The sequence below is a fragment of the Brachionichthys hirsutus genome, unplaced genomic scaffold (genome assembly GCF_040956055.1).
Source record: "Brachionichthys hirsutus isolate HB-005 unplaced genomic scaffold, CSIRO-AGI_Bhir_v1 contig_257, whole genome shotgun sequence".
In the NCBI taxonomy this organism is placed as follows: Eukaryota; Metazoa; Chordata; class Actinopteri; order Lophiiformes; family Brachionichthyidae; genus Brachionichthys; species Brachionichthys hirsutus.
Genome location: NW_027180397.1, coordinates 132,101 through 156,545, shown reverse-complemented (window position 1 = coordinate 156,545; position 24,445 = coordinate 132,101). Strand labels below are relative to the sequence as shown.

Genomic DNA, 24,445 nt, shown 5'->3' with positions numbered 1-24,445 from the left:
CCTTGCGTTCTTGTTTCCGTTGAAAGTCCTTCGTACACAATTAATCGACATGATCACTCGGAGAACAATAGTTACAACATAACCTACAGGTATCACTTTGCAGCAGTCCTCATTTCCACTTCACTGAGCCTAACCTAATGTATATTTTTTTAATAAAAAAAGAAAAGAAAATGTGAGGGGGGTTATTCGTTTTAATTTTGACCCATCAGCCAGCTTTGTCTGCTTCGATGCCTCTTTCCTCTTTCAGAGAGATCAGGGACAATTTTTGAATATAGTTAAGTTTTTTCCCGAACGGACAGTCAATTTGAGAGTTACATCGGGCTCCTGTAAATGAGTCTTGACTACATTATGGAACTTTTCTCTGTACTGGTTGAACTGCATGATGCTTTCTGGTTCTTCTGCCATCCAGAATCTATCAAACTCATACGCCAGATAACCTAAAGAGAAGAAACAATATATTCTTTTTTAGAAAAACAAAGAAAAAAAACAACAATGCATTTTGGCTCAATCTATTCTTTAGCAGATGGAAAGAGGACTTTTTCTTTTACTCACAGTATAGCTGATGAAAGTGATGGAGCTCAGGCGTGCCCTGTACTGTATTGTAGAATTGAGGTTTCAAAGCACCACTCATCAGGAGGCTGTACGCCATCTCTGTCAAATTGATCCCAACTATGGCATACGAATACCTAAAGTACAAGAAGAGCTAAATCAGTAAAGATTATGGTCTGAAATGACATGTGGAAGTCTGCCTCTCACCCTAGTTTAGGATGGTTTGCATGTGACAAAACCTGCCGAGCCTCCTCTGTGTAGTTTTCACTGAAAAACCTGTAACAGCAGTAACAACATGTTTATATATTTAACATATTTCCATTATAGAAAGTTTAGAATTTAAGGCGATAAATGCATCATCCATACTCACACAAGGTTGATTAGGCCCAGCAGGCCCATTCCTCTGAAGTCCGTCTTTGGGTCGTCACCTTGGAATCCAATGTCTCCCCACTGTTTGGTGATCCTGGACTCCAGTTTGACTGCTGGCATCAACAAGTCCCACAACTGAAAGTGCAGACGATTTCTAGCGTTATTTTAATTGCGGATGGCCTCGTGTCAAATTCGATTTCAGTGTGTTCTTATATTCATAAAACATCACGTATCTGTCAAGCAAATCCACTTTCACTTTTAATAACTTTCAGTCTTGCAGGTCACTACTTCCACCAGACCTTTGATTTATTAGTCTGTGAAAAGTAACCATCTAACAAAAGCATACACAGTGACTGTTTTATTAAAAAGGTACAAATCCATAAACACCTTCAACAGTTTGGCCTCATGTTCCTGGCTTTCTGAGCTGAAGACTTGTTTTCTCAAGTCTTCCACAGATACACACAAGCTGCCGTGTCCTGTAATCTGTAAAAGACAGATGTGCAGGCTTTCCTGAAACCTAGAAATGCAGGGAGATTAAAACAAATAATATGTGATTAAAAGATTAAGCATCATTTGGGAGTAAAAGAACCTTCAAAATAACAAAGATGTGAACTTACAGTGGATCTTTCTGGGCTTTGATAGATTTAACTTTCATAATTTGCTTTACACAATCTTCTAATTTGTCATTGTTGGTTTCCAAAGCTGCTCTTAAAGCCTACAAAGGAAGCAAAGGAAAGGAGCCTACATACTGTATGCCTACAACATAAAAATGCCTCAAAAACAAACCTTTAAAACTGCTAACGTGTTCTTACCTTGGTCTTTGATGACCGGAGAGAATACTCTACGATGAAATACAAAGGGACGGTTAGCATCAAATCAAAAATGTATACTTAGCATAAAAGAATACCTTCTTTGGGGTAATTTTTTTGACCTGCTTTTATTGTCCTTGTTGCCCCAGGCTTGTTCCCAGAGCATATTCTCTGCAGCTCACATATTCCTGTTGCCTGTCTGATGAGCCACTTCAGCCAGTACCTCAGGAAGGACGTGTACAAATACTGCCAGATACACCCCAGCATGTTCTCGAACCTGGGCAGAAAATAAACATTCAATATTAATAACGTTGAATGTTTGAGAGAGCGAATGTATAGAGACTCAGAATGTATATCGAACTGTAACCGGATGATTGGTTGGTTGCCCAGACATTCCTTGCTTGTGTGGGGTAATTAGGCAGGCAGGTGTGGTGGTGAGCACCTGTAGCTCATTTGCCGCTGATGAGGGGGGGTGTATATGCACCTCCCCGCTCGTCGCTCCCTGTCTCAACCTCTCTGTCCGGCTGACATGAGCGGTCGTTGCGGTTTCCCCGTCTTGAAGGTGTGTGACAACGCTGACGCGTTTGCAGATTAGGATTGAGGTAACGTCCGTTAACGACTTCCGGTTGCAGGTCGGTAGCTGTGAGACCCCTTCCGGGTAGCCGCTGCTACAGCGAGCTCGGTGGACTGGCAGATGCTAACCTGCAGGTAAACCGAGTCGGTTAAAGCTGTGCTATGTCATCCCTGGTGCTGATATTAAGTTGGCCTGCCTGAGTGTCATTGCCTTGCCTCTTTTCTTTACTCTGCCTCTTCGCTTTACTCGCCTCAGTGGTTATTTTGCCTATTTCAGTTGAGACCCTCGTTTACTAGCTTATTTTGGGGTGTTAAATAAAGGTTAACTAAGAATGCCGTGCTTGTATTCATTGTGAGCGGACCTGTGCGTGGGTGTGTTTGGGGAAACCCTCTAGAAGAGCTCAGAGATAAATGAACAAAATAAATCTTTAGGTGAAATTCCTAAGGTGGCGTTGTCGGCGACGAATCGATCCTTCTAGATCTGCCGCTCGTTCAGCCGTGTATCTCCACCGCCACTGAATGAATTAGACAAGTTAAAATACGCCCCGACAGTGCACAACACGTTTATAGTTCCGCTCGGTGTAGTCGGAAACATTTTGATGCAGGACTTTCCGGGTTGGACATCCAGCCCCGCCTTCTCTTACATCGCACCACAGAAGAAGAAAATGGCCCTGTAGTAGCTAGCATTGACGCAAAGCTAAAGTCGGATAGACATGATCATTCAGTTCAAGATACAAAAATGAAGCGAGTTTCATGACAAGTTCTGGATTTTGACTATTAGTAAATCAGCAGTGCTGATAATTAACGTGCTACGTACCAGCTACCGCCTATAATTAAAGACAAACTTGGCTAACCATCGTGAATACTCACAGATGACCTGTTCAGACAAAGTAAATCATCTAACATACATTAAGCTAAATTAGATATCATCGCAGGTATTGCTGTAAGTCACTCTTACCTTGTCGAGATGGAGACGCCGAACCTAAAACTCACTTGGAAGCGAAGCGGCGGGCCGAGATAGCGACAGTCTGGCTCTCTGGTGCGCTGCGTTCACGGTCATACGCGTAACTGAAAACACAACAACCGAGTTAACACGCACTGTGGAGATTTTCAGACTATATGCCTATCTTAATTTAAACATTACTTGTGTCAAAGTTTTTTTTTATTTTCAAAAGTGAATATTTTCCAACTGGCGCTTAAAATGTTAGTCTAAATCAGAGAAACGCCTGCGAAAGCTAAATGACGTCTTTGAACGCACCACCAGCCAGTGACTGATTCCTTCAACATACCTGCAGCGCCACCTGGCGACTGTCTGTCTGCACTGGCCGGCACCACAGAGACATGCAGAAGAGATGCGATTTGTTCAACGATTACGTATTTGTGCAGTAATTAGTGGCGGTGAGCTCGTTGATTATTAACACACGGAATCAAAGTCTGCAGATAGTGTTGATCTATGCATTACCCTTTCCGGGTTTCACCACAAGGTGATGCCATGTCTATGATAAGACTGATTTATAAAAAAAGTAATCAGTGTTGAGTATTATACTTTGTTTCATGCTGTCTTGCCACTTTTTGATGTCAAATGATATTGCTTTGCACCGACTGCGTCACATTCTTACTCAATAACAGCAACGCTGAGTTCTGGCACATTAATTCAATTGTGAATTTGATTGTAAAAATAAGTTGCGTTCTTCCTTCTCACCTAAGTCAGTGCCCGTGGGCTTTTGCAGGCACAACATCAATCATCTGACTTATCACTTAAAGATGAAGCATCCATTCATCTTGCTTACTCTGCTGCAGCGCGCACGTTCGCTGCCTGGGATAGCGCACATCAGCGCCAGAGGTCCATGACGCGCACGGTTCGCTCCTTGACTGGCGCGCGTGGACGCGTGAGCAGCGACATATGAGGCAGCCACCGTCGGTCGGACCGTGGTGACTCATTGCGCGCAGTCATTCAGTCAGGATGCTTGAGTTTTCCGCTCTGCTCCGTGGAATCGATACCCACGGACCGGTGAAAGGCGTGGCTTGCTGTCGGACGCAGGGTTGATTTTTCCATATTCATATCTGGGGTTTATCCTCGTCTCACTTCCAGAGACGCGCAAACGTCGCGGGACGCAAAGCGCCTCTGAAGGTAAGGCGTGCGCTTCTTTTCATTCCAATATGATTTCCTCCGTGCCAAATCATGAATTTGTCCGCAAGGTCAAATCAATTCAGCAAATATTAACGGTGGCTGAGATGGGTTGAGACAGGACTGCACATGTAGGCTGCAGTGAATGACATAGATCTTAAATGTATGTAATGTCAGCGTGTGCGCGTGCATTTACATTCTGCATGCGCTCTTTCTGTTGTTTCTGACTTGCTGCAGGCAAGAGAAAAATCCCAGACACCAGGGCGTTTCATTTTTTTTCATGTCTAATTGCAGTCATGATACCGCCCATATATATATTTGCACTTTGACAACAGACAGGCAGATGCATGGTGGGAGAGCACACACAAATGGGCTTACACCTGTCCATGACTCAGAGGTAGTGACCTCCCATTCTCTTTTCTTCAACTCAAAATTTGAAATGATTCTTTCAGGGTACACCAGGTGCACAAAGAGGGAGGCGATCATTGTTTTAATCCCAGTGTCAGAAGTTAATAGTCTTTATTTTTGAGAAACAGGTACAGATATGACCTGATTATCTCTCCCTAAGATGTGGAGATGCTTATTCAGTGCAACACATTTATCTGTCTCTTAAGGACCAGATATTTCAGACTTCTGCCGAGTGCTGGCACATTGCTTCTACACTTTGAGGAAGCAGGCTGAGAGTCTTTCTTTTTTCATTCTAACATTGATTATTTAAGTGACAATTAATAGCATCACATTAATTTATTTGATACTCAGCTATTCCAGGGCTACACATCAGTAAATCAGTTTGATGGTCTGCAAAGTGTTGCTTAATCACTAAAAACAAACTAATAATCTATTTTGTTTTCCTTCATTAGGAAAGTGTGACTGATATTGAGCGTCTGTTTTCATCTTTGGATTACAACAATGTTTCAAGAGTGAAAAAGTGAGTCTGACATGGGAACTAACCCAAAGAGGACAGTGACAGTCCAGATGGTCCCTCAGCTGGCTGTGCTGGACACACTGGGCAACAACGAGCCGAATGCCAACTGGTCCAAAGAGCCCAACCTCAAAGTTGCTCCTGTCTGTCCAAAAACCATGCCCACCTCTCCAGACCACAAAACGGCGAACAAATCTCTGTCTTCTTCTCCGGCTAACACCAACCCGGAAACCCAGACGACAGTCTGCCTCGGAGCCGAACCTTTGAGCAGCACTGTGTGTGAAAAACCAGAACCAAAGAGTGGAAACTGCGTGACAACTGGGGATCAACAGATGCCAGAACTGTCTCCAACAGGTCAAGGTTCCGGCAGGGCGGGAGATACGCAGAGGGATTCTAATGCTAATATGAAAACGTTAAAAGAGGAACATTTCAAAGCCGATGTGTCTTCTGCTGTTTCTGCAACGAAGGGCGACGTGCAGAGCAAAGACCGCAGAATAAAAGATCAAAGTGCGACGGAGGAGTGTGCACAGCTGACATCCTCCGGTGCGGAGGACAGTAAAGAACGCGCGTCTCCAAATAACAGAAATCTCAACAGTGCCTGTGAATTAAGGCAGACGGCATCCAAGCCACAGCTTGACAGTAAAGGGAGTTCTTCAGCTTGTAAAAACAAGGACAGTTCTCCACTGCGGGATCATAGACAAAGCTCTGCCCATCTGCAAGACATAACCGCGGCTACCGCCGCGGCTCCAGTTACCGCCAATGCACCTCCATCTGACAGCAAAAAGGAAGAGGGCGGGCTTATGCAGAAGAATCCTAATTCAACACATCGAGAGAAGGACTTGCCAGCCTTAAAGCAATCACAAGTCTCTTCAGATGAGCATCAGCCAGTGTCCTTGCAGGCGGACTCCTCCACTCTGCCCCAGGCGCCACGAAGCATGGCGGCCCACGGGCAGGCGGTTGAAGGTGCCACAGCTGCCTGTGAAGGGCAGCAGCGCCGCGATCTCCACAGGGAGGCTTCGACGATGACCTTATCTCCGTCATCCACCCCAGTCAAGCAGTGCCGTGATATGGCGGTTCAGGCGGTTGCTAATACATGCAGTAAAGCCGTGTCCACGAGCCCAAGTCTGCTGCCCCATGCTGTGACCCGCAGGACAAGTGGCGGCGCAGTCCTGGTGGAGGAGATGCAGAGCCTGGCTATAGTTTGCCAGGTGGACAAGGGTGTGGGATTACATCAGGTGGATGTAGGCACTCTATCCGCCTCCTCTGATCCAAGGTCGGAGAGAATTACTGTTGAGGCAGAGATGTGCCCCAACATAAATGTGGCTTTCCATTCAGAAAACCTTTCCCAACAGCAAGACAAAGGGTTAGGAGCCAAACCTAAAGACGCCGGGTCAGCCCTCTGCAACACACGGCCAGTTTATCAAATCAATATTGAACACGGCAACCACAAGGAGCATGGAGAGACGGGTGACTCCCAAAATAAATCAGGACTTCAGGTATCTTCACTGAAAACAGCCGCTGCTGAAGCTCCCTGTCTCAAACCAGGAGCATCCCCGAAGACTAGCGCCGAGCCTCAATCTGCTGTGAGAAGCGATGCTGAAATGTCTCCAGCTGCCGTTACAACCAAGAACAAACGGGCTCTTCCAGCAGCGACAGCGAAAAAGTCAGATCTAACCAAAAATAAAGCTGAAAGTTCTGTGAAAAAGTCTCGAGGAAAAGTCCTCACGAAAGAGGCAAAGTCTGGCAAAGCAAAGATAGAACCGGAGCGGAAGGATATAGAGGATGACCAGTCGGGGACGGAGAAAGGAAAAAACGTCCATGACGTGCTCTGGGATGACCAAGGGATGACTTGGGAGGTCTACGGCGCTTCTGTTGACCCTGAATCTCTTGGTTTCGCCATACAGAGCCACCTGCAGTGCAAAATCAAGGAGCAAGAGCGGAAACTGTTCGCCCGCACGTCCATCAGGAAGTCAGTTTCCGGAGCTGACTCGCCACAACATGGCAGGAAGAACAAAAGGAGGCAACAGAACATTTTCAGGTCGATGCTGCAGAATGCCAGACGGCCCAACTGCTGCGTGCGTCCCCCTCCCTCCTCCGTCCTCGAGTAGCACAGCTCGGAGGTAGCCGATGTCAGACTCCTCCCCTTTTCCTACAGGTCGCTATGCTTGTCCTCCCCTCGTCATGATTGCTTTGCCAAGTGAAACGTTATAATGGGGGCGATGACCCCTGTGAGTAAGTACTCCTGAAGTGTTATAGCATAAAGAGTCCATCTATTTGTGATGTTTGTGATCAAAGAAGGTGGGAGATGGTAAAACAATGTGAACAACGCAAGGCATGTTTTCTAGAAATGGAAATAAAATGAGGGAGAAGATTTTTATTGAATAAAAAGGCAATATCAGTGTATCGCATGTATCTTAGTTCCGATGGCCTAAATGAAGGGCAAATCCTCCCGGTAATAACCACTGATTACTGGGTAGACATATTACTACTGTCAGAATATCTGTGCATATACATTAAACCAACATCTCATTGCACTGGGTGTACTTGTCATATGTTTACGAGATGTTTTTGGAGCCCTATATTTCCTTTTGTGCACATGTATGTTAATGATTTATGATGTTCAAAAAGGGACTGCATGCATTCATGCACTGTTAAATCGCTGTTCTTCCATTAAAATGACAAAACATTCTAAGTTGCGCTTTACACACTCTTCATTTCCGATCCCTTGGGGTGCTCCTTCGGGCAGGTTGGACTGCTAAAGTTAATTTATTGACTTATACATAAGAGCAGAAGCATTGGTGGAGCGAAGGTTGTGATGTTTGTGCGTGTAAGCAGAGCGCCATGTCAAGGGATGTGAGAGCAGCAGGTGATCTCAGCGCGGATGCAAGGCAGACTGCAGCCCAGTGAAGGTACAATAGGCTGTAGACGGCGCTGGATGAATTGGTGTCAGGCTTAATGAGACAGATTCTGAGCTCTAACGAGGGCATGAAGTCTGTTCTGAGGCTTCCAACTCCATCTCTGTGATACAGATCAAAGTTCGCATGTGGGCCGCAACAGGAATGTTTAATCATCCGTGGATGTTTTCATTAATCTGCCAAATATAATTCGTTAGAAAAATGCAGTTTCTGTACTGAACAGATGACATCAGTTCAGTTCAGTTGAATAAACCCTTCAGTAATTTTTGTGTCTGTTGGGGATGGCTATGTGATACTTAAGGGTTTATTCAGCTGGAGCTCAGACTGGATTCATTTATTAATTCAACCTATAACTTGGTTTTAGGATCTAATGTTTGAAAATTACTGTGAAAAGTATTTCGCCTTTCTGATCATTCTTATTATATGCATTTAAAAATGTTTCAAGCTGATTGACATCTCATGTTAGATGGTGATTTTTGTAACATCATCTTGTAATGTAATATAGTGTGATTATTAATAGAAAATCAGTCTGCAGAATAGCGAGAGTAACTGCAGCTTTCAGTCCTCGACACACCACTGAGTGTTTTTCAACAGAATCTCAACGTGTGATCTGGTGCGAGTCCGCTTTAATTCAAGTTTCCAGGTTAATTGTGGAGCTCCTCTAAGTTCTGCCATATTATTTTGCTTTAACAAAAACTCTTCACACAGAGAGGACTATACCTAAGATGGCGAACGTTCCATTTCGGTGTGAATTTACGCGCCCCGGCTGGTGTAACACTGATTTCAGGCGACGGCTGTTATTGTCTTAACAAGCGTGTCGCTTCCTGTTCATCTCAGGATGAAGAGTGGGGGGGGGGGGGGGGGGGGGAGAGAGCGCTCTATCTTCGTAATGTCTGTGCTGTGGGATGTCAAAACCTATAAAACAGGGCAGACTGATGCAACTAATGCTAATGCATTTTCTTTGATCCAGTGGAAGCAGAGGATACAGCTATTATAGGAAAAAGAATCTGTTGCCCATGACCTCTTAACACACTCATTATTCCCATATGTATTTAAGACAGGTCTCTCTCTGCAGTGCTGAAAGGTGTGTGAGCATCAAATTCATCCTCAGATAGAATAGCGCGAGTCTCTTCTTTTCCGGTTTAGGTCTAAGATTCTTTTTTTATATACTTGGATACACCGGCTTTGAGATTGATCCTTCCACCCTTGCTTTAATTAGCTGTGTTTTAATTTTTAATAATTCCCCTTCCCATTGTGTCATTATGCCTTCTTCCCATTTGGAAGTGGAGATTAGATCCGGCCATGGGCACAGAGGGAGATTTATTCCAATGACAAGGAACATGGAGCTGGCAAAGGCATCTGGACAAATGCCACCCACTGCTAGAGGAGAGCATTAAACCCGCTTTCAACATTCACTTCACTGGCTTGATTCCCTCCTCGGATGTTTTGATTATCGCATGCCTCATTGGTGTATTTCTCTATTGAAGTATTATATATATTTTAACCTGCACCGTTCAAGTATTTGTAATATGTTTGAATTTGGCCTTTGACCCTTGAACCCCCTCTGAATTTCCCCTTCAGGGACTAATAAAAGAATATCTTATCTCATCTTGTTGCAACCACAGTGTTCCCACCATCTCTACTGTCAGAAGTAACGGTTAATAAAACTGTTGTTCATTATTGCAAACAAATCTTAAAAATGCCTGTCAGTTTCAGAATTATCTCCTTTTATTTTTTGCTCTGCTGTGGAGACTTTATGCTAAGCTATCATTACTGTAGCTGCTGGCTACTGTGATGTATTTACCCTGGAAAGATATGACACCATTCATTATATTACCCTCTTATTACCCTTCTCCATCTGAGGCACTGCAGATCATTACAGCCTACTGAGGACATTCATTTACGCAAATGAGTTATAAATATATGGAACCGGATCCATACTGCAGGTTGCAGTCACCGTAACTCCAACAGGAATATATATTAGTTCTGCTAGGGATGAGCATTGGAGCAATTCATATTTGGTGATGAAAGAAAGTGTCATCCAGCACTCATTAATGCATTTTTAGGTCTGTTGCAGGGGAAAGAGAAGCTTAGGCTATGATTATTAGGATCATTGTTGGCACTGCTGCTTTTTAAAGTGCAGCATTGCACCTTCTCAGTTCACAGCTAATGCTGTAAGGAAGAATTGCACAATATAACTGCTGCAACTTAGCTTTGAAGTGTAGAATCACGTCTCCATTTGGTATTGTTATTATAATGCTGGCTGTTAAATAGCCATCTTTTAAATATGACAGCAACAGTACAACTTTAAAACCCAGCTTGAAGGCAAAATAATAATCACTCATGCATTCCCAGTCCAAAAGGAAACTGATGGGCTGTGTCAGCACGGGTCGCTCTGTAATAGCATCCCCGGACTCTGGGGTGAATTCAGAGCCACGGCAAAAACGTCTTAGCTATGATTGAAAACTAACGGATAAGTTGCTGGCCTGGTTGTGGGGATTTGAGATATCCTTGCGCTGTCCCAGTTAGCTTTACAGGCACAGTCGCCTCAGCTCAGAGAAGCCCTGATAGGGGCTGGACAGAAGCCATTAGGATTATCTAGACCGTCCTCAGCATCAAGTCCATCCTCTCTGAGATCATTAGACGTGCTTCTATCACGGGTGTGACTGTTAATTACTGTTTACAGATCATATTCTGAGATTGCCAAGTGATTAATTCAGGAGTTGCTGATGATCACAGTGTCATTGTGTTCTATAAAACGCAGACTTCAAAAGCACTCCACTGTGTACTGGTGGAAGTTTTAAATGATTCAATTTCCAGCTATATCTGTGTGGTTTGTTGGCATCATTTCTCCTCTTCTAAGTGCCTCATTCCCCAAACTCCATTCTCCATGTCTTCCTGCTCTTATTCACCCCTCATTCTCTTTGAGCATATCATAGCAAAGCAGCAAGGTGATTAAAGCTTTTCCACTTGGCCACATATCTATCATTAAATAGTCGCTATTGCTCTCCTTCCTTCTTCCTCCTTATATTGTATTATCCAGATAGCTGGCAGTGAGGCTTGTCCTACTGATGGCTGTGCCGTTCCCAGTGGAATGTGACCTACATTTGTTTGTGGTGCATCGTTGAGGCTGCAAAAGCGTTCCGTTATTGAGCACTTCCAGTTTTCTGCAGAATGCACCTTTTCTTTCATCAGACGTTCAAAGTTTGTGCCTCGATACCTTTTTTGATCGTTCATATGTCTTTCATTTCGCTCTGTTTTCTCTTTCGTGCATTTGTGGATCCAGAATTTCAGCGTTTCTGCAGCCTGTTGCTGTTACGTTACATCTTACATGACATTGTAGAAAAAAAGGTCACCTTCATTTGCTCATTAAGCGGCTGCTTTATTATGGCTGACAGATGTGCCCATAAATCATAGGTCCCCTGGTGGAGCGTTAAAATCCAGAGCAAGCTGATAAAGGTGAAATACTGAGAAAAAAACGATAGAAGAGGCACAACCAGGAATACCCTGCAGCTGTCGACCAGGTGTCAGAGTCCTTTCCTCCCATTGAGGAAAGGTGGAGCGCACGTCGCCATGGCGTTGGGTTCTTCTTCCCGTATCTGTAAAAGTTCTTTCCTGGTGTTCCAGGTTCCGCCCCAGAGTTCAGAAGCATGCATGCATTAGACTAGATTTTTTATCAGCTTATCAGTGATTCACAAGGCATTTTAAATCACACCAAAGTGCAATAAAATACCATAAAACTATCAAAGGTGCCGTATAAATAAACTTTACTCACCTTCTTACTTTTAAAATATAAAAGCCGGGTGCCTGTGTGACACGTGACAGAAGCTCAGTTCCCCTGAATATTCTGATGTAATCTGATTAAGACACCATCGCTATTTATTAACCATTTTCTATGTTTTATGGTTCTGTCTGCAACCCTCTCTTGATTCCGTGCTGATAAGAACAAGGGAGCTCAAGGTTCATCTTTCCTCTCAAAGCTTAAATGATCTCTGAATCTCCTTGTGTTAGCAGCAGGATTGCGAATTGTTGCATGTGGCCCGGTTTGGCGCCTCTTCACCACTGAAATGGATTCGGAGAAGGATAACCGCCGGTCCAGGGGTTTGAGTACCTTCGAAAAGTGCCTGATAATTCTCTTTGTGGCCATGACGGGGACCTGCATCGGCTTTGTAGTCGTCTACTTCACTGAAAAAGGCAACTCTTCGCCTCATGTGGAAGGTGAGTGTGAATGCTTCAAAAATGATTGTTAATTCATTATCTTTTATTTTAATACCAACAAATATCCAGGATACAGTACCTTAAATATTCTGCTGTCATTCACTCTCTTCTTGTCTGCAGCACATTAACTCCCATCAATAAATTAATAGTCAAAACACAAATATGGCAAATATTATAGAAGACATTTCACAGAAGAAACATACAGTCCTTATCCTAGTGAACCTTTCAGCAGCTGTGGTGAAATAGTACAAGAAGGTGACAGTGAAGAATGTTGACAGAAAATCTAAAGTGAGAGTTTCCTGAGGCAACACTGGCAGAGCAATGGGGGAAAGCCGACTGTCAAATTGGACCCGTAGTCTCCATTCGTAAATGAGAACTACAAAAGGTGATTCCTCTTAGGTTGACTGGGAGGCAGATAATGAAGTGAGATTTTAACTTCGTGGGAAAATAGACACTGTAAACTGAATACAAAGTTTGTATTGTATTTTATTGTTTGCTGCGTGTTTATGTTTAGTTCAGTGGTTTGAATTATCGGACCATGGAGGGGTGGATGATATGTAATTTTTTTTACCATTCTTTTGCAGCAGGAGAATCAGGGTGCGGTGGTCCTCAGCAGCTCTCCGGGGAGTCGGGCACCTTCACCAGCTGGAACTATCCAAATAGCTACGACAATGGCAAGAGCTGCACCTGGCACATCACCGTGGAGCCTGACAAGGTGACTGGGATCGGGATCGTTGAAGAATGAGTGACGCTTACTGTTGTAGCAACACAACTTAATCGGAAGCATTTTAATTATCTTCTTGATCAGTGTGTGTCATGAAGAAATGGAAGTGAAATATTAATATGAAGGTTTACTTTATATGCTCCTATGACTCAGAGTTCATACTTTAAAAAAACTATTCCCCTCGTGCTCCTGTTTCAGACAGAGACGTAGATTTAGCGTGTGGTGACTGATCCTTTTGTGAAGCCACTGCGGGGGGGGGGTGACTTATGTGAGGCCGAGCAGCGGAGCACAGCTGGGATGAATACGACGGCGGTATCTTGGACAGATGGCAGCCTTGTCTCCTTCGTTCTCCTCGGCTCTCCTCCAGCACCCACAGGAGGAGGAAGCACTTTATTCCTATTAGCACGGCGGCCTCCTTGCTTTTGCCTGAGCAGAGGCTGCGTTTCTTTTGCCTCTTTACGTCTTCATAATTTGCTGTCTATTTTCAAATAAACGAGCCCGCCTTGCCTCCCCTGTCTCTCCCGTATCAGCTCTTCAAACTGAAATCAACAGAGAGATGAAACTCGTCTACCGTGTTGCAGGTCATCCATCTGTGGTTTGAAGATTTTGCGCTGGAGGACAACAAACTCTGCACAGGAGACGCCGTCACACTGCGAGACCCGCTGGGAATCATCGGTATATATCCAGTCTCATTTGGTGGTCGTTTTTGTGTCTTGGCCATGAGTTTCTGCTGTGACTGTGGACTTTCATTCAATGCGGAGGAACTGGCTGCATCGCTTGCTGAATACGTTGTGTTTTATTTATAGGGAAATATTGTGGCTACGTCAAACCGAGGCCGTCTGTTTCACTGACAAACCGCCTGACCGTCTACTTCGACAGCAACGACATGAAAACTGACCAAGGCTTCAAGGCTCATTACAAAGCCGTGGATCCGGAACGCGCATCAGGTCCGGAGATGAGTGGAACCCGGGTTACAAAAGACAATTACCTAGACAATGACTCAGAAAGTAATGTTGGAATGAGTAATGCTTAAAGGGGGGGAGGGGAGCGTAATGGGGTGCGTGCAGGTGGCAGTGTATTAACGTATCTTTGAGTCGTCTGTGGAGCTGAAGTGCCCTCCCTCCCATCCATGCTGATAGAAATAGCCGAAGCCGGTGGCTTTCTCCAAGGTGACCGAGGAGATGTGATGACCCCCGGCTTCCCGGGACAGAAGTACCCGAACGGAGCGTTGTACCAGGTACAGGCACACAAACGAGGACGCCGGATCTTCTTGATGATGTTAGGCTATAGAACAGTGTCCTGTGCATTTAATTCACCAATAACATTCATTGCTATTTATTAACCGTTTGGACCTATACATCACTGAGGATCCTGCATGCCTATAAGATGATTATCACCCGACCCAAGAGCTGCCTTTAAACCTTTTTAGCTCTGTGCAGCTTTCGGTTCGTGGTTTTGGTCTTGGAGGTACTAGGTGAACTGTTTCGGGTCCCTCTCCTGCTCGGCGGACGGTTTGTTCCTGCACTCGTGCGTGCCGTCATCATGATCTCACCTGGCTGTGCTTTAGCTTCATGCATTGTCACCTGTCCAAACATGAAGCAGAATTGATTCCTCAAAGTGTGACATGAAGAGTTATTATCTGTTATAAACGCCCTGTCAAAAGCACTACTCCTTAAGAACCAGCTGCATATGACGAAAGCAGTCTGTGCATGTACAAATAAAAGGTGTGTGTGTGTGCTTGTACCTTATTTCTGTGCTGGATCAGTGGCGCATCACGGTGCCTGAAGGCGAGAGGGTTCGGCTGACATTTACTTCCTTTGACCTGGTCCCTGAGGTCTGTGGAGACTTTGTTCAGGTCTATGACGGCGACACGGCCGGCTCTTCTTCAGTAGGTGAGCTCGGCATTTGCACGTTCCCTGCATGCAGACGGGAATCCAGGAGGGAATGAATTCCCTTTAGAAATAAAAAATAAATAGTATTTCTATGAACGAGGCTTTGAATTATTCCAGTGTATTTTCCCGCATCAGCAAAGTGGAATGTTGGGATTTCATAATAGACTGTGGACCTTGTGCAACATTAGCAATGCAAACTAAGTGGTTTCATGAATGAGAAACGAGCTCAATTAGAAGCTGTGTAACGGACAGACATTCTGGAAACGAAGTCTGTCTGGAGAGACTTCATTGTTAAACCAGCATTGATTAGTAATTTGGGGATAGTGCTGTTTGTAAGCGTCTGATATTGTTATTGTACTCTTTTCAAATAATCCATCAAAGGTAAATTTTGCGGAGGGAAGATGCCGAAGCCATTGGAGTCCAGTGGGAACACAATTGTGGTCCGTTTCAGATCGGACAGCACGTTGACTTCTAACGGATTCAAAGCCACTTTCACCAAGTCGAGTTTGCCACCTGTTGTTGTTCCAACCGCAGCACCCACCCCGATTCAGACCCCTGCCCCTACGTCTCCCGGTGAGCACTGTTCTTTCTCATCTTGGGCACAAACTCGAGCTTGTTTCAAATTACTTTAAAAGCCAACATACTCTTCATCGTGTGTTTCTATCAATACATCTGATATGTTTGATCACAACCAGTCAAGCATCTCTGCAGTTAACATGTTGTCTATTGCATTTTATTTTACCGGTCTTCAGAGACTTTTTTCTTTCATCAGACTGTACTTAATGCTTTGATGCTGTTTTTTAAGATAATGAGCCTTGAATATTTTTTTTTTTTAAACTTTGCTGTCTCTGCTCTCATTGGGCAGGAAGTGGCGGTACGGTAATCGTCACTGGACGAAAAGGAGTGATCAAATCCGTGGGATTCCCCAATTCTTATCCTGCCAATTTAACCAGCTCTTGGAAGATCTCAGTAGCCAAGGGGTTCCTGGTTAAACTGCAGATCACTGACATGGCAATCACAACAGAGACTGGACAGTGCGAAGAGGACAAACTGATCATCTCAGACAGCTACAGCACGCTTGGTGAGCCCTAGCAGCACCAGAATGAATTAAAATTCATTAACATCCCATGATTTGTATAACTGTGTACCCCCCCCCCCCCCCCCCATCCCTGGCTCTACCTCCTCTATTTACACCCACGTTTTCCTTCCTCTCCCTCATCCTCAGGCACCCACTGTGGCTACACCATCCCTCCCACGGTGGTTAGTGGCGGTGAGACAATATTTGTCACCTTTCAGTCCGACAGCCGCCTCACAGATCGAGGATTTTCTGCCAGATGGGAGGCCGTGTACCCCGAGGATATCACAGGTAACAAGGACATACACACACAAAAACACCCACGCACACCCGCACGGGGACACACTCACACCTGCTGAAACAGCACAAAACCTTATTTAGACTAGGCACGAAACATATCGGTCCTCTGTCACACATACAAAGTCACGGCAAAGGCCATTGAAAAATCACTTTTACTTTTCATGGTTGATGTATAAAGATACCAAGAACAATTTACAACCGCTTGATCCAGATCACCGTGTGGACGGTGTAAATCAAATTAGCATGGGAATGAGCTGCTTGGCGGAGGTCTGCGCTCTCCGGGTGATTTTCTATTTTTTTTATGTACAGTATTTATCTGCACAATGTACTACTTTGTTCTGCAGCTGTGTTGCCCTCGGGATAAATACATTTCTATCTCTGAAATCTAATAAGTAACACTAATAAAAAGTTCTTAATCCTTTAACTTGTCCTAAGTACAGTATAGTTTCAGTAAATTTAATTAGTTACTTTTTACTATTGCCCACAATATTCCTCTGAACTTAATGTTCCAAAAACTGCTCATCAGCACAAACTAATTGAGTTAAAAATTGAGGAAATGGTGGAGCATCTGCTTCCCCTTTATCTTGATCAGACTGTCTATATGTATTTCTGAACAATCTCTATTTTCACATGGAGATACTGCAGCTTGGCTGCATTTATCTAATTGCTATCTTCTATCTCATGTGGTTTCTCAATCGCTGCCTCTTCCCGTTTCAGAAATCCAAGGCTGTGGCTTTTCCTCCACAGAGGAAACAGGGGTCATCAAGTCCGACAGCTGGCCTATGAGCTACAAGGCTAACGCTGCGTGCATGTGGAGCATTGCTCTACCGCCTTGGAAAAAAATCACATTGAGTTTCACCCACTTTGACCTAGGACCCAGAGACATGGCGTTTAAATGCCCCGATAGCTTAACGGTGTACGACATCAACGGTATGACTGATACGCTCATTAGAAAGTACGGTAAGTTTGTTGATTCATGGCAGACATTCGTATTATTATCCAAAGTGAGACGCAAATGAGTAAACTGTACCACTTTATTTATTTCAGGTCCTTACTGTGGGACGATGAAGCCTCCTGTCATTAAGACAAGAGGAAGGAGGCTGATGATTCGCTTCAAGACAGACTTGTTCATCGAGGGCAAAGGGTTCAGAGCCTACTGGACAACGGACTCCAGTCTCCCTGCTCCCACTGAGCCCCCCGCCAAGCCAAACCCCTGGGACGACATACCCATAGGTGGGGTCTCTGTCTGCATTGCAATGCTAAGTCCATTTAAAGCTGCGCTAGTAGATCGGATTGACTTATAATGCTTCATTTGAAAGCAGTTCAGCATCCAAACCAGGCCTGCCTTACAATCATTTGATTCATGCCCCTCCGCCCCCCATCCTCCCCCCCTTTGCGAGGCTCCCCTCTCCCATGTTCTTGCTGCACAGATATGTGCAAGGTGTTTCACTTTCCTTCCCTACTATCTGATCTGCATTCCTCACCATGCAGCGATCAGCCCCGGCGGGGTGGGGATGGGGGGGGGCTCCTGCCAAGCCAACAGCTCAAAGCTTTTTTTTTAGTTTCATACATAGACATTGCTGCTTCTGGTAAAAAAAAAAAAAAAATTGCACCCATGCTCTGACCAGAAATGTCCTCTGTTGGATGGAAGGAAGGAATGACAGAGCGAGCAAAGAAGGGAGAGAATGCACCATTTAGTGTGCTTGGGTGACCAAAATACATTTATATTTGTACTGATTCATTGATGTCAGGGAGTTTTGACTGGAAATAATGGCTTTACTCATCCAGTTCAGGATGTATTAGTTGTTTTCTGCAGGACAGTATCATGTTTATGAAGATGCACTGAATTTTTACTGTAGCCAGGGGAATCCAGCGAGAAAATAATTTAAACAAGACAAGCACGCAGTAGAGAGCAGAAATCTGCAAAAGCCCAGCAGTCCCTTTTTATTGAATAAAGCCCAATCCGTGTTCCAGTTAACCAAAGCTATCCGTATGAGAATTGATTCTGCTGTGTGATATTTGGCCTGTAACTGAAATTTCAGCCAATCAACATAATGATCGAGTGTGGAAGGAAAATCATTTTACACGATGAATGCAAAGTTAGGAGAAAAATAATTTTAAAAAATAGTTATTTTGCTGACAAACAAATGCATCTAAAATACATAAAACTCATCGGAGGAGGCAAAAATCAGAACACAGCCAGCCTGTGATTGAAAACCTTCCCTGCAACACGAGGGTTTATCTGTTAGTTGCAGATGTGTACTGTATATTCAGGTTTGTTGACATGCAAACAATCCACAAACGAGTCCATACGTGCACAGGCAACAACACATGTGATTGATCACAATGCTTTTTCTGCTATATTGTCGTTGTTTTAGACTGGCCGACATGCGGAACACCAGCCATTCCTCCTGTTGTTACTTCACGCATTGTGAACGGAGAGAGCGCCAAGCCTCACTCCTGGCCCTGGCAAGTGTCCATGCAGGTGAGCAACCATTGCATGTCTCTTGGGGTTAGGGTTCATTTACATACTGCAGGGGCATATGCTCTGAAATTCTATGTATTCAATTATACTAGTATAAAATATACGGTGCGTGTCCCTTGCAGGTTTGGCCACCCAGTTATCCAGAGCCCACATTTCTCCATACTTGCGGGGGAACTCTGATCCATAAGAACTGGGTGCTTACAGCAGCGCACTGCTTCATGAGGTTAAAGCCTATGTTATTCATTTGTTTAAACGTAGAAGGCAGTCATTGGGTGTGTGTGTGTGTGTGTGTGTGTGTGCGCCTTTACCTCCTCAGGTTTATTATAGTGCAAGAGCAATCCCTGGCTCAAAGTGCTTTTTTGGATGGAAATGGCTTGCAGAAACAGTGACGAGCCCAAGTAGTTTTGGTGTTCCCATTATACCCTGTTCACACCAGTGTCCTGTCAGTTTCAGGGATGCGGTTGCAGCGACCTTTCAACTAATTATAAATGCAACCGTTTGCTCCCAATCGAACAGAGTCCTCTTGGCACAGTGTGAAAGGACCCTAAGGTATGCCGACTGAGACGTGGTTATTTATTCACCTGCTGATGCCTTACCCAGATACGCCGATGAGCTGCAACGTTGGCGCATGTGCCTGGGCAAACACAACCTGACTTACACGGAGCCGAGCGAGCGCTGCCTCAACGTGGCTGGTATCTATCGCCACGAGGGATTCAAGTATCCCACAGTGCCCACCGTGGAGTTCGACATCGCCCTGGTCCAGTTGGATGGAGACGTGGAACCGAGCCCAGAGATCTCATTCGCCTGCCTTCCGTCCAAGGAGGAAGTGCTTCCTGGGGGCAGGAAGTGCTACGCCACCGGCTGGGGAGATGAGACCGGTAATCTATATTCAGTAACACACATATATTAAACGTATACAATGCACCCACCTACCAGTAGCACACCTTTGTCCCCTACATACGGTATTTGTTGCTATAATGTACCTTGCTCGCCTTCTGCTGGACATAATATGCAGGTGCGTCCGGTGTTGATGAACAGTTTCTAGATTTTTCTAAACTGTCTTTCATGCGCCAGGGAATTCAACAAATGCTAAAGTTGCCGAGGCCCTTAATCAGGTCGCCCTTCCTGTTGTGCCATATGAAACCTGCAAGAGGATGGATTACTGGTGGTTCCAGGTCAAGACTTCTATGATCTGTTGCGGTTACACCCTTCCTGATGAGCTCAAGTCTGTCTGCCAGGTAAAAGAGACCCCCCCCCCCCCCCCCTAACACCGTACTAACGTGCACGGCGTTCAATAATGTGATGATGATTCCTCACATGCTGATTCCTGACTTTCACAGGGGGATTCAGGAGGTCCTCTGGTGTGTCAGGATGCTCCTGGTAGTCTCTGGGAGGTTCACGGTATAACCAGCTTCGGCCCTATTGGATGCATTATGAATAAGAAACCCTCCGTGTTCACGCGCTCCTCTGCCTACCTCCCCTGGATTGAAAATGCCATCCGCAGGAGCCTCTACAATGAGCACAGTATGAATCCAGCCGGTCTAAACGGACCCATTTTTGCTCCAAAACCAAACTATGCTTCAGAGAATTTCTTGCCCGCTTTTCACCCTCTGTCCTTCTCTGTCCCGCGTAGCATCTGGCTGTGGCGGGGCAAAGGACTTGACTGGCACAGAAGGAAATGTGTCGTCTATGGGTTACCCCGGCAGCTACAGCAACAATGCCAAATGCCAGTGGAATATCCATGTGCCCGCTGGCAAACTAGTCCATCTCCATTTCCGCAGCTTCTCCCTGGAGGAGACTCTGCTATGCTTGAATGACAAAGTCAGTCTCACCGACAGGATAGGGAGTCTAGGTATGTTAACAACTGCCTTTTAATAACCCCCCCCCCCCCTCAAACGCTGGAGCAGTTCTAATGTGTGAGTGACATGACTGCAGTAAACTTCAAAACTCACCTGGGCGACATTCACACTACGTAGGACAGGTGTGTTTGTAATAAGGAATATCACATTTGAGAAGATCTGAAGTAAAGAAAAAATAATAATTCTTAAACCAACAAGCACAAGTTGGACAAATAAAAACAAATCTTCCTCAAGTTTTAATTAGTTTTGAAAGTTAGTCAAGAGGATTAAATAAGTAATTAAAGATTTAGTTAAAGGACATTAAAAACATACTTCCAGGTGAAGTTCGCTTCACGCCTTCTCTGTTCAATGAAATCTCTTGCCTTGCAACCTTGAATTTTTACAACAAAAAGTTTGGAATAAAGATGTGCTGAATATATATTAGACGTGCTGTTTATAAGATGGAAAAGCCATCCAGCTGCTTGTGTTCATTTCTGCTCAGGCACACACTGCAGTCATTTGCCCCCTAAAGACCTGGTGAGCGATGGAAACACGCTCCATGTCAGGTTCTCGTCCAATGGCTTGGTGGTGGACACCGGCTTCATGGCCACGTGGAGGGCAGCGGACCCTGCGGAGGGTAAGACTGGAGCAAACGGGGAACGTTCATCATTCACATCCTGGCATGGTATCTCACGGTGCTTTCGTCTTCACACCCAGCTCCTTGTGGAGGGAGCTTCAGCAGCGATCAGGGCGAGATCGCCTCTCCTCACTGGCCCAGCGACTACCGAGCCCAGGCTGTGTGTACGTGGCGCATCGCCATTCCTTCTGCAAAATCCATCGATGTCGTCTTCACTCACTTTGAGCTGCAAGCTACAAATGTGCTTGGAGGCTGTGTGGACTATGTGGAGATCTTTGATGGAACATTCATGGCATCACTGGGTAGGTTGTGATGCATTACATTCTGGATTTCAGAGTATTTCCCAATTACCAGTTTACAACGCAATTGGGGAAAAAAACTCTCTCGTTGTTTTTTTGCAGGACGGTTTTGCGGCTTTGCTCTTCCACCCGACACTCACCTGTCCACCAACTCGGTTGTCATTCGCTTCCTGAGTAACTCGGACAATCAGCAGCGAGGATTTCGTGGTTACTGGCGTTCCGATGCCGGCGTTGTTCCGACTTTACCTCCTCCACCTCCTAATCCATGGGATAACATCACAATCGGTGAAAGCACTCTTTACAAAAGTCGTAGCAGCTCTGTGATCTAAAAAAAAAAAAAAGCAAAAACAAAAACTTTACTTGTCTCACTCCTGTCACATGACAGAAGATCAAGCGTCCAAAAATGAGCTGGAACCACCCGATTTCTGTTATTTAAGTTATACCCGTACAAATACAGGTTGAATCACTGTTGGCAGATGGGGGGCTTATTGATAGATCATTTCCGTTGATGTTTTCTCCCCTCCCAGACTGGCCGGTAAATTGCGGAACACCTGCAACGGCACCCAGTAATGCCACCACAAGGGTTGTTAACGGGGTAGAGGCAACCCCCCACTCTTGGCCCTGGCAAGTCTCCATGCAGGTACAAGCCGACGCCTGTTTCTCTTTGTGCCTGTTGAAAATAGTATTTTATTTTTTAGCAAAGTCATTTCTCTTCCCCAGTATTCACCAATCCCTGTCATACCTCACACGCATGTTTGTGGAGGTTCTCTGATTCACAAGGAATGGATTCTCACCGCCGCTCACTGCTTCGAGGCGTAAGATGAAAACACAGAAAGTGAACGACAGAATAACGCTCACGTCTGCGGCCCGTTTCGATCTCACTGCAGTGCTTCAGGCTGTTACCTGCTTTCCTATAGGTATACGAATAAATCCTCCATGTGGCGCATGTGTTTGGGGAAGCACCACATGAATTCCTCCGTGGACGTTCCCTCAGCTGAGGAATGCTACAGAGTGGACGGCATCATCCTCCACGAGAGATTCGTCTACGAGGCGGATCGCGCTGACTTCAGCAATGACATAGCCCTGGTGCATCTGGCGGAGCCCGTCAATATGACGTGGGCCATCGGCCCCATCTGTCTGCCCAAACCCGGGGTCTTGCTTCCTGCCGGGATGCCTTGCTTTGTCACCGGATGGGGAGACGAGAAAGGTGCGTTTGTGTCTTCCTTTGAACTATTCCGGAGAAAAGTTGAGTTCAGTGGGGTGGAAATGCGTGCGACGATATAAACTTGTACTTTTCCATGTATTTTAGGTAATCCTAGCCCCGTAGCGTCTAAGAAGTTAAATCAAGCAGCCCTTCCTGTTATCGACTTCAAGACCTGCGGCAAACCTGCTTACTGGTGGGACAGCGTCAGGCCGTCCATGATCTGCGCCGGCTACGAGTCTCCAGATGAGCTCAAGTCAGCCTGCCAGGTGAGTTTAATATGTCTAATATGCCTTGGTGCATCGTAGACAAGAGCGGCACCATTCGGTAGCTTTGAGGACGTGTTACATAAGTGTTCTGGCCTCCTATGATCGGGGTTCTCTTATGTAACACCCGTGTAAACATTTTGTTTGTGATCATTCAGCCTTGACAGCGAGATTCTGTCCAGTTCTCAGGCCTAATTCGGCAAAGAGAAGACAGGACCATTACTTGATTACCAGAATGTGCAAGCATGCCTGTAGAAAGAATGAGTTTCATAATGGCACAGAAGCCAGTTGCCTCTCTCATGACAGATTTGTAAGATTTTCCATAAAGGTTTACCTTCATAGATTCCAGGACAGACTGGTCTTTGCATTTTCCACATTACGGTGATGTCTTCCACAGGGTGACTCTGGGGGTCCGTTTGCGTGCTCGATTCCTGCCTCCACGCCTTGGGAGGTGCACGGCATTGTCAGCTTTGTGCCTCGAGGTTGCATCAGAGATAAGAAGCCTTCTGTATTCACCCGCGTCTCCGCCTTCAGCACCTGGATCAGCAACAACATCAAGAAGTTTATATATGAAAGTGGCAAAACCAAATAATCTACTGCTCTACTTTCGGCTTATCCCGTGACGGGTTGCCACAGCAAATCAATGTTCTCCACCTCACTCTCCTATCACAGAGCACACCTCATACTTTCCCCCACCTGTTCCAGCCCACCTGCACACGATTCTTCACTTCCTTTCCACATTCTCCATCACTGCAGTGTTGCCCCGAGTTACCTGAAGTCCTCTACCTTCTTTACGATTTGGCAAAACCAAATAATCCCTATATCTTAAAATAAAGATTTAAACAGTGTTTATTGTTATTAATTATTATTTTTTTCTCATTTTCATACAGAAAAAAAAAATCATTGCAGCTTTTTTAGTTAGTGCTCAGAATCAGGTTTATCTCTCTGATTATTGTTTAAAGTTTTATGTTAACCTATACATCTGAACTCAGAAGATGTATTCAATACTAAATATTTAATATTTAGAGTGAGCGAGTTAAAGAAACGATCGCAACAAAGGCCTTGCAATAAAACTTGTAGTTGTTGAAATGAGTTGAAAGTTTTGATTTTACATCGCGTTATTCTATTAAACTCTTTATCGCAACTAAATCTAGTTTTTTTTTATGATTATAAAAACTGTAAAGATAGTATGTAATTACAATATAATTACTATTATAATGTATTACAAATGATAAGGATTTGGCT

The 24,445-nt window shown here is 44.9% G+C and overlaps 3 protein-coding genes across 3 annotated transcripts; 2 read left to right on the top strand and 1 right to left on the bottom strand.

The window, feature by feature from the left end:
• Window positions 1-252: 252 nt before the first annotated feature.
• Window positions 253-3,371, bottom strand: LOC137914616 (ELMO domain-containing protein 2-like). Its single transcript, XM_068758133.1, has 9 exons — window positions 3,259-3,371; window positions 1,850-2,004; window positions 1,731-1,759; window positions 1,536-1,633; window positions 1,306-1,435; window positions 920-1,053; window positions 757-825; window positions 553-686; window positions 253-437 (listed from the first exon to the last, which is right to left on the bottom strand). Exons 2-9 carry the CDS (start codon window positions 1,992-1,994, stop codon window positions 253-255), a joined length of 924 nt encoding a protein of 307 aa, XP_068614234.1. The 5' UTR covers window positions 1,995-2,004; window positions 3,259-3,371.
• Window positions 3,372-5,367: 1,996 nt separating this feature from the next.
• On the top strand, window positions 5,368-7,458 carry LOC137914615 (G protein-regulated inducer of neurite outgrowth 3-like). Its single transcript, XM_068758132.1, has one exon. The coding sequence runs from the start codon at window positions 5,368-5,370 to the stop codon at window positions 7,456-7,458; it is 2,091 nt and encodes a 696-aa protein (XP_068614233.1).
• A 4,874-nt stretch (window positions 7,459-12,332) lies between these two features.
• On the top strand, window positions 12,333-23,792 carry LOC137914614 (ovochymase-2-like). The gene is made up of 23 exons (XM_068758131.1): window positions 12,333-12,483; window positions 13,068-13,198; window positions 13,789-13,882; window positions 14,014-14,154; window positions 14,347-14,444; window positions 14,973-15,099; window positions 15,481-15,672; window positions 15,965-16,180; window positions 16,325-16,465; window positions 17,192-17,434; window positions 17,522-17,707; window positions 18,853-18,959; window positions 19,082-19,182; window positions 19,560-19,837; window positions 20,034-20,197; window positions 20,300-20,483; window positions 20,593-20,811; window positions 21,300-21,458; window positions 21,515-21,736; window positions 21,836-22,018; window positions 22,728-22,940; window positions 23,043-23,203; window positions 23,598-23,792. Exons 1-23 carry the CDS (start codon window positions 12,333-12,335, stop codon window positions 23,790-23,792), a joined length of 3,906 nt encoding a protein of 1,301 aa, XP_068614232.1.
• Window positions 23,793-24,445: the final 653 nt, after the last annotated feature.

What these genes read in the sequence shown, in the direction of transcription:
- LOC137914616 (XM_068758133.1), bottom strand. Translation starts at nt 1,994, where the DNA reads ATGCTGGGGTGTATCTGGCAGTATTTGTACACGTCCTTCCTGAGGTAC. An exon ending in TCCGGTCATCAAAGACCAAG is followed by an intron (nt 1,634 to 1,730) that starts GTAAGAACACGT and finishes CTTCCTTTGTAG; the next exon opens with GCTTTAAGAGCAGCTTTGGA. An exon ending in GCAAACCATCCTAAACTAGG is followed by an intron (nt 687 to 756) that starts GTGAGAGGCAGA and finishes CTTGTACTTTAG; the next exon opens with GTATTCGTATGCCATAGTTG.
- LOC137914615 (XM_068758132.1), top strand. Translation starts at nt 5,368, where the DNA reads ATGGGAACTAACCCAAAGAGGACAGTGACAGTCCAGATGGTCCCTCAG.
- LOC137914614 (XM_068758131.1), top strand. Translation starts at nt 12,333, where the DNA reads ATGGATTCGGAGAAGGATAACCGCCGGTCCAGGGGTTTGAGTACCTTC. An exon ending in TACGCTCATTAGAAAGTACG is followed by an intron (nt 17,435 to 17,521) that starts GTAAGTTTGTTG and finishes TATTTATTTCAG; the next exon opens with GTCCTTACTGTGGGACGATG. An exon ending in CGGATGGGGAGACGAGAAAG is followed by an intron (nt 22,941 to 23,042) that starts GTGCGTTTGTGT and finishes CATGTATTTTAG; the next exon opens with GTAATCCTAGCCCCGTAGCG.